Source organism: Bombina bombina, chromosome 7, assembly GCF_027579735.1.
Source record: "Bombina bombina isolate aBomBom1 chromosome 7, aBomBom1.pri, whole genome shotgun sequence".
NCBI lineage: Eukaryota > Metazoa > Chordata > Amphibia > Anura > Bombinatoridae > Bombina > Bombina bombina.
In genome coordinates this window covers 191,749,955-191,767,439 of record NC_069505.1, presented here as the reverse complement: position 1 = coordinate 191,767,439, position 17,485 = coordinate 191,749,955, and the positions used below count along the sequence as shown (strand labels likewise).

The 17,485-nt window shown below is 46.2% G+C and overlaps 1 protein-coding gene across 1 annotated transcript; it reads right to left on the bottom strand.

The window, feature by feature from the left end:
* Window positions 1-237: 237 nt before the first annotated feature.
* COMMD9 (COMM domain containing 9) lies at window positions 238-16,539 on the bottom strand. Its single transcript, XM_053720520.1, has 6 exons — window positions 16,410-16,539; window positions 9,547-9,672; window positions 9,310-9,449; window positions 9,053-9,087; window positions 1,715-1,818; window positions 238-615 (listed from the first exon to the last, which is right to left on the bottom strand). The coding sequence occupies exons 1-6, from the start codon at window positions 16,458-16,460 to the stop codon at window positions 475-477; spliced, it is 597 nt and encodes a 198-aa protein (XP_053576495.1). The 5' UTR covers window positions 16,461-16,539; the 3' UTR covers window positions 238-474.
* Between the last annotated feature and the right edge of the window lie 946 nt (window positions 16,540-17,485).

Genomic DNA, 17,485 nt, shown 5'->3' with positions numbered 1-17,485 from the left:
TCCCACTCTTGTAAGAGGTTATCTTCTGAAAGGCTGAATAAGCAACATACTCCACAGTGATTGCTTAGAGCTGGGGGCACATTCACTTACTGGCCAAAACTAGAGGAGATAAATATGTGAAACCCCTGGTGTGCGTTTATCTTGTTTAAACGATTAATAAACTAACACTTTTAGCAGTCTCTAACTGCTGATTTATACAATGTGACTAATGTCCCAGAAGAAAGGAAAACACAGATGTTGGGAAAATCTAACCATTTATTTATACAGCATACATCAGTCGCGGTGCCGCATGATGACAACAACCCACCAACTACACATATATATGCGCAGAGGGTGCTTGTGGGCTTTCTAGGTGGGGCTGCCCAATGCCTCTTTATAAAATAGATACCAGCCCTGATTGGTTCTGAGCACAATGTCCCTGGCACCTTAGACTCAAGGGCGCAGCTGATGAGCCTCACAGCCTATCACTAATGATTACTTGCTGGCGACCGCAGACAGCTGATCCCTTATCCTCCCCAGCCCATCCAACATTGTGTCTAAGGTCTCCTTGCTCAGCTCCATGCTCAGTGTCGATGTCGACAGCTCCAGGCCACAAAGCTCTGGGTCCTCCTGGATCTGAGACAACGACCAAAAACAGACCCAAATGACCAATTACTGACATAGGACTATACATTCACAGGCAAACAGAAATACATACTTGTAACTGCTCCTGCAGCACGCAGGCAAGTACCCACACATACAGCACGCACGCAAGTACCGCACCTACAGCACGCACGCAAGTACCGCACCTACAGCACGCACGCAAGTACAGCACGCACGCAAGTACCGCACCTACAGGGCCCAGATAATTACCCACACATGTAAGTCCCAGTGAGAGAACATACAACACACAGACACAGTGATACAGTGCCCCGGCCAGCGATACACAGGCATGCAGCGCAGAGACACAGTCGTACACAGGCATGCAGCACATAGCGGTACACAAACATACACAGTGGTACACAGGCATGCAGCAAACAGCGGTACACAGGCATGCAGCACACAGACACAGAGGTTCACAGGCATGCATCACACAGAGGTACACAAACAGCGCATACACAGGCATGCAGCACACAGACACGGAGGTACACAGGCATGCAGCACACAGCGCTACAGAGGTACACAGCCATGCAGCACACAGCGCTACAGAGGTACACAGCCATGCGACACACAGGCGTACACAGCCATGCGGCACGCAGGCGTACACAGCACTACACAGGCATGCGGCACACAGCGGTACACAGGCATGTGGCAAACAGACACAGAGGTACACAGGCATGCAGCACACAGACAGAGCGGTACACACTATAAGCACACACTATAAACACAACTAACAGATATACACACTATAACACAACTAACAGATATAGACACACCTTACAGATATACACACTAACAACTAATAGTATGTATATCTGTAAGGTGTGTATATATCTGTAACACAACTAACAGATATACACACAAACTATAACACAACTAACAGATACACACACACTATAACACAGATACACACACTATAACACAACTAACAGATATACACACACACACACACACACCTTACAGATACACACTGTAACACAACTAACAGATATACACAGATACACACACTATAACACAACTAACAGATATACACACACACAACTTACCAAATCATTACCCCATCTCATTACTTTACCTTCATCTGTAACAGAACGGTCGGCACAGCCATCCTGTTGATAGAGTCTGAAGACGTCTTAACATCGACCCTCCAGTTCAGATCAACAAGTTGCGGTAACGAGACTGAAAATCAGAAGCACAAACAGATCGGTACAAGCTCAGCGGTACACACACACACACACACACACAGATCGGTACCAGCTCAGCTTTACACGCACACACACAAACAGATCGGAACCAGTTCAACAGTACACACACACACAAACAGATCGGTACCAGCTCAGCTTTACACGCACACACACAAACAGATCGGTACCAGCTCAGCTGTACACAGACACACAAATCGGTACCAGCTCAGCTGTACACACAAACAGATCGGTACCAGCTTAGCTGTACACACACATCGGTACCAGCTCAGCTGTACACACACACACATCGATCGGTACCAGCTCAGCTATACACACACACAGATCGGTACGAGCTTAGCTATACACACAATCAGATTGGTACCAGCTCAGCTGTATACACACACACAAACCGATCGGTACCAGCTCAGCTATACACACACACAATCAGATCGGTACCAGCTCAGCTGTACACACACATCGATCGGTACCAGCTCAGCTATACACACACACAAAATCAGATCGGTACGAGCTCAGCTATACACACAATCAGATCGGTACCAGCTCAGCTGTACACACACACACATCGATCGGTACCAGCTCAGCTGTGCACACACACAAACCGATCGGTACCAGCTCAGCTATACACACACACACAATCAGATCGGTACCAGCTCAGCTGTACACACACACACATCGATCGGTACCAGCTCAGCTGTGCACACACACAAACCGATCGGTACCAGCTCAGCTATACACACACACACAATCAGATCGGTACCAGCTCAGCTGTACACACACATCGATCGGTACCAGCTCAGCTGTACACACACACATCGATCGGTCCCAGCTCAGCTGTACACACAAAATCAGATCGGTACGAGCTCAGCTATACACACAATCAGATCGGTACCAGCTCAGCTGTACACACACACACATCGATCGGTACCAGCTCAGCTGTGCACACACACAAACCGATCGGTACCAGCTCAGCTATACACACACACACAATCAGATCGGTACCAGCTCAGCTGTACACACACACACATCGATCGGTACCAGCTCAGCTGTGCACACACACAAACCGATCGGTACCAGCTCAGCTATACACACACACACAATCAGATCGGTACCAGCTCAGCTGTACACACACATCGATCGGTACCAGCTCAGCTGTACACACACACATCGATCGGTCCCAGCTCAGCTGTACACACACAATCAGATCGGTACCAGCTCAGCTATACACACACACACATCGATCGGTACCAGCTCAGCTATACACACATCGATCGGTACCAGCTCAGCTATACACACACACCGATCGGTACCAGCTCAGCTATACACACACATCGATCGGTACCAGCTCAGCTATACACACACATCGATCGGTACCAGCTCAGCTATACACACACATCGATCGGTACCAGCTCAGCTATACACACACACACACACAATCAGATCGGTACCAGCTCAGCTATACACACACACAATCAGATCGGTACGAGCTCAGCTATACACACAATCAGATCGGTACCAGCTCAGCTGTGCACACACACATGATCAGATCGGTACCAGCTCAGCTATACACAAAATCAGATCGGTACCAGCTCATCTGTGCACACACACAATCAGATCGGTACCAGCGCAGCTGTACACACACACACACACACACACATACATATATCGATCGGTACCAGCTCAGCTATACACACACACAGATCGGTACAAGCTCAGCTATACACACACACACAGATCGGTACCAGCTCAGCTGTACATACACACACATCGGTACAAGCTCAGCTATACACACACACAGATCGGTACCAGCTCAGCTGTACACACACACAGATCGGTACCAGCTCAGCTGTACACACACAATCAGATCGGTACCAGCTCAGCTGTACACACACACACACATACATACATATATCGATCGGTACCAGCTCAGCTATACACACACACAGATCGGTACAAGCTCAGCTGTACATACACACACATCGGTACAAGCTCAGCTGTACATACACACACATCGGTACAAGCTCAGCTATACACACACACACAGATCGGTACCAGCTCAGCTGTACACACACAGATCGGTACCAGCTCAGCTGTACATACACACACATCGGTACAAGCTCAGCTATACACACACACAGATCGGTACCAGCTCAGCTGTACACACACACAGATCGGTACCAGCTCAGCTGTACACACACAAACAAAAAGATCGGTACCAGCTCAGCTGTACACACACACACAGATCGGTACCAGCTCAGCTGTACACACACAAACAAAAAGATCGGTACCAGCTCAGCTGTACACACACACAGATCGGTACCAGCTCAGCTGTACACACACACAGATCGGTACCAGCTCAGCTGTACACACACACAGATCGGTACCAGCTCAGCTGTACACACACCGGTACCAGCTCAGCTGTACACACACAAACAAAAAGATCGGTACCAGCTCAGCTGTACACACACAAACAAAAAGATCGGTACCAGCTCAGCTGTACACACACACAGATCGGTACCAGCTCAGCTGTACACACACACACACACAGATCGGTACCAGCTCAGCTGTACACACACACACACACACAGATCGGTACCAGCTCAGCTGTACACACACACACACACACACAGATCGGTACCAGCTCAGCTGTACACACACACAGATCGGTACCAGCTCAGCTGTACACACACACACAAAAAAAATCGGTACCAGCTCAGCTGTACACACACACACACACACAGATCGGTACCAGCTCAGCTGTACACACACACACACAGATAGGTACCAGCTCAGCTATACACACACACAGATCGGTACCAGCTCAGCTATACACACACACACAGATCGGTACCAGCTCAGCTGTACACACACACAGATCGGTACCAGCTCAGCTGTACACACACACAGATCGGTACCAGCTCAGCTGTACACACACACAGATCGGTACCAGCTCAGCTGTACACACACACACACACAGATCGGTACCAGCTCAGCTGTACACACACACACACACACAGATCGGTACCAGCTCAGCTGTACACACACACACACACAGATCGGTACCAGCTCAGCTGTACACACACACACACACAGATCGGTACCAGCTCAGCTGTACACACACACACACAGATCGGTACCAGCTCAGCTGTACACACACACACACACACACAGATCGGTACCAGCTCAGCTGTACACACACACACAGATCGGTACCAGCTCAGCTGTACACACACGGAGAATCACCTGGCCCAGTAACTCCTGCTCACAACTTTTTTTTGTTATACAGTATATTTGGTTATTCTGTGGCTCTTCCTATTACGTGGCAGGTTAATCAGGTGTGTCTAAACCTTAGTACCAAATGGAGCTAAATGTAAAAAAATATACTGATGATTTAGCAGAAATATATATATATCCACTGCTTGGGACTGGAATAGTTTGGATTTTGGAAACAAAGTGTAAACAACAATGTCATTAAAAGAACAGTCCACACTAATATTGTTATTGTTTAAAAAGAAAGACCACACCTTTACTACCCATTCCCCAGCTTTGTACAACCAACATTGTTATATTAATAAACCTCTAAATTTCTGCCTGTAGCTAATCCACTACAAACAGCCTCTTATCACATGCTTTTTTTATTAGCTTTTCACAACAGGAGACTGCTAGTTCATGTGGGGCCATATAGAAAACATTGTGCTCACGCCTGTATAGTTATTTAAGAGTCAGCACAACATTACTAATTGGCTAAAATGCAAGTCAATAGATAATAAATAAAAAGTCATGTGATCAGGGGGCTGTCAGAAGATGTTTAGCTACAAGGTAATCACAGAGGTTAAAATTATATAAATATAACTGTTATGCAAAACTGGGGAATGGGTAATAAAGGGATTATCTATATTTTAAAACAATAACAATTCTATTGTAGACTGTCCCTTTGAGGCAATATTTACATAATGCAGCTTATACATGTAACTAAAGGAAGTTTTATATAATTATATTCAGACAGGTATATAGTAGTTGTTTTAAAATAAATAGAGAGTATTATTTGCATTTAGAACACACACACAAAAAACAAACAACCAAAGACAACAAAAGTTGCTCACCCACTAGAAGTAATAGAAATAATTAGTAAACCAGCGGTGCAAACTAGAAATGTGTTATTTATAACTTAATAAAGAGAAAGTGTCTCTTCCAAATAAGGGACACCCAGAAGCCTAGAATACTACACACAGCGAATGTATCAAACATTATGGAACACCTACGTTCTCTTTTTTACGTTATATATGGGGAATGATAGCCATTTTTTATATTTGTAAAAAAGTTTGGATTTTTCGAATTGCAGATTTGAGGATTTATACATACTGTATATATACACACACTATATATAGAGGGGTTAATCCCCCCTTGTAAAAATCATTCCCAAAGGTTCACTTGGGGTGGATGCCAGAGGATTGGCGGGGACCTTCAATGAACCCCTCCAAGTGGAGGCAAAAGAAATAGTGTAGATAGGGGGAATTACAGTACATTGGGCTTTTATCACACAGCCGCTTGGGTAATACCCGGGGAACTGCCAGGGTGCAGGCAAAATAAATCCAGCAATAATAACAGGCTTGCACTCACTGGACTTTTAAATAATTTTTACTTGGGCTGGGACGTTTCGGGGGTCTGAGGAAGGGGAGCTTTATCCCTGAAACATCACAGCACAAGCCCAATGAGTTCAAGCTTGTTATTTGTGTGTGTGTATATATATATATATATAAATAAAAGAAGCACTCACTGAACTAGTTCAGTGAGTGCTTCTTTTCTACATTTCTACAATTACCTTCTGTGTGTGTGTGCGGGCACTTTATATATTACCCCTGCTGTGTGTGTGCGGGCACTTTATATATTACCCCTGCTGTGTGTGTGCGGGCACTTTATATATTACCCCTGCTGTGTGTGCAGGCACTTTATATATTACCCCTGCTGTGTGTGTGCGGGCACTTTATATATTACCCCTGCTGTGTGTGTGCGGGCACTTTATATATTACCCCTGCTGTGTGTGTGCGGGCACTTTATATATTACCCCTGCTGTGTGTGCAGGCACTTTATATATTACCCCTGCTGTGTGTGCGGGCACTTTATATATTACCCCTGCTGTGTGTGCGGGCACTTTATATATTACCCCTGCTGTGTGTGCAGGCACTTTATATATTACCCCTGCTGTGTGTGTGCGGGCACTTTATATATTACCCCTGCTGTGTGTGTGCGGGCACTTTATATATTACCCCTGCTGTGTGTGTGCGGGCACTTTATATATTACCCCTGCTGTGTGTGTGCAGGCACGTTATATATTACCCCTGCTGTGTGTGTGCGGGCACCTTATATATTACCCCTGCTGTGTGTGTGCGGGCACCTTATATATTACCCCTGCTGAGTGTGCAGGCACTTTATATATTACCCCTGCTGTGTGTGCAGGCACTTTATATATTACCCCTGCTGTGTGTGCAGGCACTTTATATATTAGCCCTGCTGTGTGTGTGCAGGCCCTTTATATATTACCGCTGCTATGTGTGTGTGCGGGCACTTTATATATTACCCCTGCTATGTGTGTGCGGGCACTTTATATATTACCCCTGCTGTGTGTGTGCGGGCACCTTATATATTACCCCTGCTGTGTGTGTGCGGGCACCTTATATATTACCCCTGCTGTGTGTGCAGGCACTTTATATATTACCCCTGCTGTGTGTGCAGGCACTTTATATATTACCCCTGCTCTGTGTGTGCGGGCACTTTATATATTACCCCTGCTCTGTGTGTGCGGGCACCTTATATATTACCCCTGCTGTGTGTGTGCGGGCACCTTATATATTACCCCTGCTGTGTGTGCAGGCACTTTATATATTACCAGTGCTGTGTGTGCAGGCACTTTATATATTACCCCTGCTCTGTGTGTGCGGGCACTTTATATATTACCCCTGCTCTGTGTGTGCGGGCACTTTATATATTACCCCTGCTCTGTGTGTGCGGGCACTTTATATATTACCCCTGCTGTGTGTGTGCGGGCACTTTATATATTACCCCTGCTGTGTGTGTGCGGGCACTTTATATATTACCCCTGCTGTGTGTGTGCGGGCACTTTATATATTACCCCTGCAGTGTGTGTGCGGGCACTTTATATATTACCCCTGCTGTGTGTGTGCGGGCCCTTTATATATTACCCCTGCTGTGTGTGTGCAGGCACTTTATATATTACCAGTGCTCTGTGTGTGTGCGGGCACTTTATATATTACCCCTGCTCTGTGTGTGTGCGGGCACTTTATATATTACCACTGCTGTGTGTGTGCAGGCACTTTATATATTACCCCTGCTGTGTGTGTGCAGGCACTTTATATATTACCCCTGCTGTGTGTGTGCAGGCACTTTATATATTACCCCTGCTGTGTGTGTGCAGGCACTTTATATATTACCCCTGCTGTGTGTGTGCGGGCACTTTATATATTACCCCTGCTGTGTGTGTGCAGGCACTTTATATATTACCCCTGCTCTGTGTGTGTGCGGGCACTTTATATATTACCACTGCTGTGTGTGTGCAGGCACTTTATATATTACCCCTGCTGTGTGTGTGCGGGCACCTTATATATTACCACTGCTCTGTGTGCGGGCACTTTATATATTACCCCTGCTGTGTGTGTGCGGGCACTTTATATATTACCACTGCTGTGTGTGCGGGCACTTTATATATTACCCCTGCTGTGTGTGTGCGGGCACTTTATATATTACCCCTGCTGTGTGTGTGCGGGCACTTTATATATTACCACTGCTGTGTGTGCGGGCACTTTATATATTACCCCTGCTGTGTGTGTGCAGGCACTTTATATATTACCCCTGCTGTGTGTGCGGGCACTTTATATATTACCACTGCTGTGTGTGCGGGCACTTTATATATTACCACTGCTGTGTGTGCGGGCACTTTATATATTACCCCTGCTGTGTGTGTGCGGGCACTTTATATATTACCACTGCTGTGTGCAGGCACTTTATATATTACCCCTGCTGTGTGTGTGCGGGCACTTTATATATTACCCCTGCTGTGTGTGTGCGGGCACTTTATATATTACCACTGCTGTGTGTGCGGGCACTTTATATATTACCACTGCTGTGTGCAGGCACCTTATATATTACCAGTGCTCTGTTTGTGGGCTATGCCAGGCTCTCTATCTGAAACTTACTGTGAGAGTCCTGTACATCACTTCTCCAGGTAGATCTGTAGGAAAAACACACAACACAGAGAACGATCATTAGTTACTTGTTCCGTGATACCAGACACGCTGTCAATAAGTGGGCATATTATGAAGGTCAATAGAATTCTGAAGCATATCACTAGTAACCGTTCAGCACATTAAGTTACAGGGTTTGTGTATCGCGGATATGTCTGAATAAGTAAATATAATAACTTGCTGAAAAAAATATCAGGAGATGAACTCACACATTATCCAGAATGATCTTTGCCAGCAGATGTTTTAGATTCTGATGGAAATTTTCAGGGAATATGGAGAGAACTTCCTCTGCAGACGTCAGCCCTCGGTACACGACATACCTGGTCAGCTTGTGCAGCGCATGTATTAGCTGTTGGGTAAGAAAAAAACATCAAGCAAACGGAGCACAGAGTTAGTGAGCTCTGTAACCGCAGTACACAGAGACCCCTCTGCTGACGCACACTCACCTGAGCAGCCTCTTCTTCGCTGACAGATAAACTGGACGACACGTTGTCAGTAATCTGTAGTGACTCCTTCGCTGACCTCAGGAAACACTCTCTGCAGAGCTTCGCAACCACATCTTTAGACGAGGCCTGAGATACAGTTGTATGCGTTACTGGTTGTCACATGCAGGACCTCACTCTACAAACACAGGATATGTTCTGTTCATATCAGATAAAATGTGCATGCGTGCCTGGCTCCTTAGCACGTGTGTGTGTGACTGGCTCCTCAGCACATGCATGTGTGTGCGCACGTGTGTGTGCGACTGGCTCCTCAGCACATGCGTGTGTGTGTGCGACTGGCTCCTCAGCACATGCGTGTGTGTGTGCGACTGGCTCCTCAGCACATGCGTGTGTGTGTGCGACTGGCTCCTCAGCACATGCATGTGTGTGCGTGTGTGACTGGCGCCTCAGCACATGCATGTGTGTGCGCACGTGTGTGTGTGACTGGCTCCTCAGCACATGCGTGTGTGTGCGTGTGTGACTGGCGCCTCAGCACATGCGTGTGTGTGTGCGTGTGTGACTGGCGCCTCAGCACATGCATGTGTGTGCGCGTGTGTGACTGGCGCCTCAGCACATGCATGTGTGTGCGCACGTGTGTGTGTGTGACTGGCTCCTCAGCACATGCATGTGTGTGTGTGTGTCTGGCTCCTCTGCAAATGAATGCGTGTGTGACTGGCTCCTCTGCACATGCGTGTGTGTGTGTGTCTGGCTCCTCTGCAAATGAATGTGTGTGTGTGACTGGCTCCTCAGAACATGTGTGTGTGCGTCTGGCTCTTCAGCATATGTGCATCTGGCCACTCAGCCCATGCACATCTGGCTCCTCAATACGTGTGTGTGCTAGTGTCTGTCTCCTCAGCACATGCGTGTGTGTGTGTGCGCGCGACTGGCTCCTCAGCACATGCGTGTGTGTGCGTGTGTGACTGGCGCCTCAGCACATGCATGAGTGTGCGCACGTGTGTGTGTGACTGGCTCCTCAGCACATGTGTGTGTGTGTGTGTCTGGCTCCTCTGCAAATGAATGTGTGTGTGTGTGTGTCTGGCTCCTCTGCAAATGAATGCGTGTGTGTGACTGGCTCCTCAGCACATGCGTGTGTGTGTGCGACTGGCTCCTCAGCACATGCATGTGTGTGCGTGTGCGACTGGCGCCTCAGCACATGCATGAGTGTGCGCACGTGTGTGTGTGACTGGCTCCTCAGCACATGTGTGTGTGTGTCTGGCTCCTCTGCAAATGAATGTGTGTGTGTGTGTGTCTGGCTCCTCTGCAAATGAATGCGTGTGTGTGACTGGCTCCTCAGCACATGCATGTGTGTGCGCACGTGTGTGTGTGACTGGCTCCTCAGCACATGTGTGCGTGTGTGTCTGGCTCCTCAGCACATGCATGTGTGCGTGTGTGTCTGGCTCCTCAGCACATGCATGTGTGTGTGTGTCTGGCTCCTCTGCAAATGAATGCGTGTGTGTGACTGGCTCCTCAGAACATGCGTGTGTGCATGTGTTTGTGCGTATGGCTCTTCAGCATATGTGCATCTGGCCACTCAGCCCATGCACATCTGGCTCCTCAATACGTGTGTGTGCTAGCGTCTGTCTCCTCAGCACGTGCGTGTGGGTGGGTGTGCAGAGGAGCAAGATGCAAACCCACAAACACAGGCAGGTGCTGAGGAGCCAGGCGCAAACTTGTGTGCTTGTGGGTTTGCATCATGATCCTAAGCACATGCGTGTGTGTGCGCGTGCGTCTAGCTCCTAAATATTGCTGAATATGTGTGAAGCCTGAATTCTACACAAGCAAGAAAGCTCCTATGTATCACATAAGCTCCAGTAGCTCATGTTATTTCCTGGTACAGCAGTGGAGAAAGATCGGGCACAGTCAGTACATGCAGGGCTGGTTCTAGGGTTTATGAGGCATGCGCTATGCCCCCATCATATAGCCTTACATATGCACAACATCTGCTCGTTTACATGGGCACAGAAGGGCAAAACAGTGATAGAAATAAGAAAATAAGTAACAACTGGTAGAAATGCTGAGCTCACCCTAACTAATAGCAACATCTGCCGTGATACACAGAGACCACCGCGGATCTGTTTGAACCCCGTCTTATAGGTAGCTGAGGGGGACCTGCACTGTCCCAGTGAGAAGTGGGTGGCAGCTGCACACAGGCCTTGTGTTCCCTGCGGTGTCTGTGGCACAGGTGGCATACACACTGTGCCCACTCAACTGCCAGCGCAGGAACGTCACGTTAATAACCCAGCAGTGTGATTCAATGACCTGATTTTTACTTCTAGTGAGCAGAAAATGCTCTGACTGATCCTCCCACACTGAGATCAGAATCCGACTGAGGGTTTAAGTTATAGCGAGAGGGGGGTGTCTGGGTCTTACAGGGACATTAAATGTCAGTTTTACAGCCCATGGACAAACCCCTTGCAAGGCCTCAAGTATGTTTATCTCCTCTTCTGTGGTCAATTAGAGTGAGAAATCTCCTGAACTGATCACACAAAGTATAGCAAGTTGCTGGAACCTTTTTTGATGGCCCACAAACTGGCAGTATGATAAGAGGTGAATTAAAAAAACAAAAACAAAACAAAAAAACAAAGCTGGCCAAATAAAATAATTTGCAAACAACTGTGCCTGCATTCAAAACCACAATAAATGACACAACATAAAACAATGAAACAACTTTAAAAACAAACTATAGATGCCTCACTTAAAGCACACACACAAGCAAATGTCACACTCATATTGGCAGAACTTAACACCCATTAACCCCGTGCAGCCAGCAGCATAAAAACACCAACAAAACGTAATACTCTCCTAATAGTCATATACCCGAGGCGTTTGCATATGGTAAGCAGCATATTGGTGTTAGTTCATTTGAATAGAGGAGAAAATAGTACATGATGTTTTGTTAGTGTTTAATTGTTGTATGTCGTTGGGTTCGGTGGCTGGAGTGAGCAACATTCAAGATATACGCTAAATAGTTTCTCTTTAGTGGTTTATTTAAAGCAGTGTTTTTCAACCAGTGTGCAGTGGCACACTAGTGTGCCGTGAGAGATCCTCAGGTGTGCCGCAGCAGACTGACAACAGTGCGGGGGTGTCCCTCTTTCAAATTTTGAAATATTGGGAGGTGTGTGACAGGCTCATCAGGCATCATTTACAACCATGACATTGACATTCATTCACAGACAATCATTATGATTATTTGTGAATGAATGTCAATATGTCACGTATAGTTTGTAGGAGGCATGGCATGACAGCACAGCGTGTGTGTGTGTGTGTGTATATATATCCCCTGTATTAGGCTACAATGTGTCATTTTGTAAAATTTTTGGATGGTGGTGTGCCACAGGATTTTTTTAATGTAAAAAGTGTGCCACGGCAAAAAAAAAAAAAAAGGTTGCAAATCACCGATTTAAAAGGGCCAGTAGAGTCAAAAATGACACATTAAAGGGACGCTGAACCCAAATGTTTTCTTTTGTGATTCAGATAGAGCATGGAATTTTAAGCAACTTTCTAATTTACTCACAATATCAAATTTTCTTCATTCTCTTGGTATCCTTATTTGAAATGCAAGAATGTAAGTTTAGGTGCCGGCCCATTTTTGGTGAACAACCTGGGTTGTTCTTGCTGATTGGTGGATAAATTCATCCACCAATAAAAAAGTGCTGTCCAGGGGGCTGAACCAAAAAAAGAAGCTTGGATGCCTTCTTTTTCAAATAAAGATAGCAAGAGAACAAAGAAAAATTGATAATAGGAGTAAATTAGAAAGTTGCTTAAAATTGCATGCTCTATCGGAATCACGAAAGAAAAAATTTGGGTTCAGTGTCCCTTTAATAATCCGTCAGAACATGCCGTGTTTAGACTGTGTACACCTTTGACTACTGTGTGGTTAAAGGGACAGTCTAGTCAAAATTAAACTTTCATGATTCAGATAGGGCATGCAATTTTAAACAACTTTCCAATTTACTTCTATTATCTCATTTGCTCAATTCTTTAGATATCCTTTGTTGAAGAAATAGCAATGCACATGTGTGAGCCAATCACACAAGGCCTCTATGTGCAGCAACCAATCAGCAGCTACTGAGCATATCTAGATATGCTTTTCAGCAAGTGATATCAAGAAAATGAAGCAAATTAGATAATAGAAGTAAATTAGAAAGTGGTTTAAAATGACATGCTCTTTCTAAATCATGAAAGAAAAAAAAATTGGGTTTCATGTCCCTTTAATCCCTTCAAATGGGTGAAACACACAGTAAAAATACTGCCTGAGACTTGCAGAGCACTGCTGGTCTCGAGTGGAAACAGACAAAGATCCAATCCGCAGCACTAAATGAATGACAGAGTCCCAAGCAGTATTTCTACTATGTGTTTAACTACTTAACACACAGTAGTTTAGGGTCGATATTCTTAAAACTATAAACTCTAATTGATAAATGTATGTTATTTTTTTATATTATGGCCCTTTAAAAAGGGACATAAAACCTCAAATATGTATGCAATTATTTAGATAGAGAATATAATTTTAAACAACTTTGCAATTTACTTCTACTATTTAATTAGTTTTGTTCTTAGGTATATGTGACAAAAAATAAAAAAGTGTTTATAAACACTGTTTTCATAAAGCCAATAAGTCTTTCCTCCTTAAAGTAAAGGTAAACTTTGGTGAATGAAAGCTCGTTTTTTAAAATACTATTAAAAATAGGGGCACTTTCATTCATCAATGTTTACAAAGCAGCCGTTTTGTTAAAAAAAAATACCTTTTTTTCTTTTAACAGCTACAGCAGCTTCCCCCACCTAGAGATCCTCTATTCACACATCAGAATGACTAATCCGGCTTCCTCCAATCACAGCTTTCCCCCCAGGGTAGTCATTGCCTGAGGCCATGCTGTGATTGGAGGAAGCCAGATTAGTCATTGCTGACGTGTGAATAGAGGATCTCTAGGTGAGGGAAGCTGCTCTGCTGTGAAAAGAAAAAAAGGTAATTTTTTTAACAAAACGGCTGCTTTGTAAACTTTGATGAATGAAAGTGCTCCTGTTTTTAATAGTATTTTTAAAAACGGGACTTTCATTCACCAAAGTTTACCTTCACTTTAATCCACAGCTTCACCTCAAGAGAAATAAGAATGAAAAACAAAAAAGTGCAATCCGGTTTATTTCCTTATTTAGCAACTCCAGAGTATTATTACTCACGTGGTTAAAAACAGCAGTGCTGTGTTAGGCGCATAACCAGCCACACACCCAGCATCCTTTAAAAACTTTATTATTAAAAGCACATATAGAACTTATATGCACATCAGTAAGCATACATAGGGTATAATAGCGTCATATAAACCTCAATTATAAGGGTCCAAAATACCTCCTCAATACCCAATGTCCCTTCACACGTATTTCGCTTACGCTTTTTCAAGGATATATCACTCTACGCCCTTATTTCTCCTGGTCAGTCGCCCTACGTGAGACAGGGCACAGCAGCTTTTAGAGAGCACCTTTGTTTTAGTTTTAGATTCTATATATGACATGTGGGCACCTATATCACTGTATCCTAGAAAACAAGAAGATGAAATGACATTCTACTAACTGCACTTACAAACTGCTCCCTTGGGTATATAAAGACAATACTGTAGCACATTGTCATCAGGACTCTGCTTTTTAGCCATTTAATAATTTACATATACATGTATATTTTTTCTTCTTCTTCCCTCCATACATTTTGTGTTATGGCTGTGTATGCTAGATACCTGGGAAGGAGGGGTTGAGTAAGCAGAGACCCTGGGAAGGAGGAGGAACAGGGGGTGAGTAAGCAGAGACCCTGGGAAGGAGGAGGAGGAGGAAAGCAGAGACCCTGGGGAAAAGGAGGAGGGGTGAGTAAGCAGAGACCCTGGGTTGGAGGAGGGGGGGGAGTAAGCAGAGACCCTGGGATGGAGGAGGAGGGGGGGGTGAGTAAGCAGAGACCCTGTGAAGGAGGAGGAGGAGGAGGAGGGGGGTGATTAAGCAGAGACCCTGGGGAAAAGGAGGAGGAGTGAGTAAGCAGAGACCCTGGGATGGAGGAGGAGGAGGAGGGGGGGGGGTGAGTAAGCAGAGACCCTGGGATGGAGGAGGAGGGGGTGAGTAAGCAGAGACCCTGTGAAGGAGGAGGAGGGGGGTGAGTAAGCAGAGACCCTGGGGAAAAGGAGGAGGGGTGAGTAAGCAGAGACCCTGGGATGGAGGAGGAGGGGGGGTGAGTAAGCAGAGACCCTGTGAAGGAGGAGGGGGGGTGATTAAGCAGAGACCCTGGGGAAAAGGAGGAGGGGTGAGTAAGCAGAGACCCTGGGATGGAGGAGGAGGGGGGGTGAGTAAGCAGAGACCCTGGGATGGAGGAGGAGGAGGGGGTGAGTAAGCAGAGACCCTGTGAAGGAGGAGGAGGGGGGTGAGTAAGCAGAGACCCTGGGGAAAAGGAGGAGGGGTGAGTAAGCAGAGACCCTGGGATGGAGGAGGAGGAGGGGGGGTGAGTAAGCAGAGACCCTGGGGAAAAGGAGGAGGGGTGAGTAAGCAGAGACCCTGGGATGGAGGAGGAGGGGGTGAGTAAGCAGAGACCCTGTGAAGGAGGAGGAGGGGGTGAGTAAGCAGAGACCCTGGGGAAAAAGAGGAGGGGTGAGTAAGCAGAGACTCTGGGATGGAGGAGGAGGAGGTGGGTAACCAGAGACCCTGTGAAGGAGGAGGAGGTGAGTAAGCAGGATGATTCGACAGAGCTAAGAATTGGGGATTGTTCTTTTGAATTCTGGCCAGTAGTGGGGTCTGCCAGACACACACAATACCAGCATTCAGGTATCACGGACGAGCTTACAGGCGCGCACACGCACCTTTAGCAGTAGTTGCAGGGCTGTAAAATCGTCTTCCTCCGGAGCAGCCATTCTTCTGTCATCATGTGATACACATCACGTGACTAGTACGAGCTGCAGTGTATGTTGGGAGATGTAGTTTTAAAGCTATCATATACAACTCTACGATGACTGCCGCGTTGAATGCAGGGAAATGTAGTTATCGAGTTGTGACACCCGTAGTGAATGATGGGAGCTGTAGTTTTTTTTTGTGAGCTGTAGAGTTGTCACTCAGGCATCATATGCATATGGGTGGGGAGTCACATGCACAGAAAAAGTAGCACATCACACATGCACAGGAACAGAAGAACATCACAGTCACATGCACAGAAAAAGAACCACATCACAGTCACATGCACAGAAAGAGGAGCACTTCACATAGTCGCATGCACAGAAAAGGAACACATCACACAGTCGCATGCACAGGAACAGAAGCACATCACATGCACAGAAAGAGGAGCACATCACACAGTCACATGCACAAACAGAGGAGCACTTCACAGTCACATGCACAGAAAGAGGAGCACATCACACAGTCACATGCACAAACAGAGGAGCACGTCACAGTCACATGCACAGAAAGAGGAGCGCATCACACAGTCACATGCACAGAAAGAGGAGCGCATCACACAGTCACATGCAATTGCACAGTAAGAGGAGCGCATCACACAGTCACATGCACAGTAAGAGGAGCACACCACACAGTCACATGCACAGTAAGAGGAGCCATCACACAGTCACATGCACAGTAAGAGGAGCACACCACACAGTCACATGCACAAACAGAGGAGCACGTCACAGTCACATGCACAGAAAGAGGAGCGCTTCACACAGTCACATGCACAAACAGAGGAGCACGTCACAGTCACATGCACAGAAAGAGGAGCGCTTCACACAGTCACATGCACAAACAGAGGAGCACGTCACAGTCACATGCACAGAAAGAGGAGCGCATCACACAGTCACATGCACAGAAAGAGGAGCGCATCACACAGTCACATGCACAGAAAGAGGAGCGCATCATACAGTCACATGCACAGTAAGAGGAGCACATCACA

What these genes read in the sequence shown, in the direction of transcription:
- COMMD9 (XM_053720520.1), bottom strand. Translation starts at nt 16,460, where the DNA reads ATGGCTGCTCCGGAGGAAGACGATTTTACAGCCCTGCAACTACTGCTA. An exon ending in GCGAAGAAGAGGCTGCTCAG is followed by an intron (nt 9,450 to 9,546) that starts GTGAGTGTGCGT and finishes CTTACCCAACAG; the next exon opens with CTAATACATGCGCTGCACAA. An exon ending in AAGATCATTCTGGATAATGT is followed by an intron (nt 9,088 to 9,309) that starts GTGAGTTCATCT and finishes TTTTTCCTACAG; the next exon opens with ATCTACCTGGAGAAGTGATG.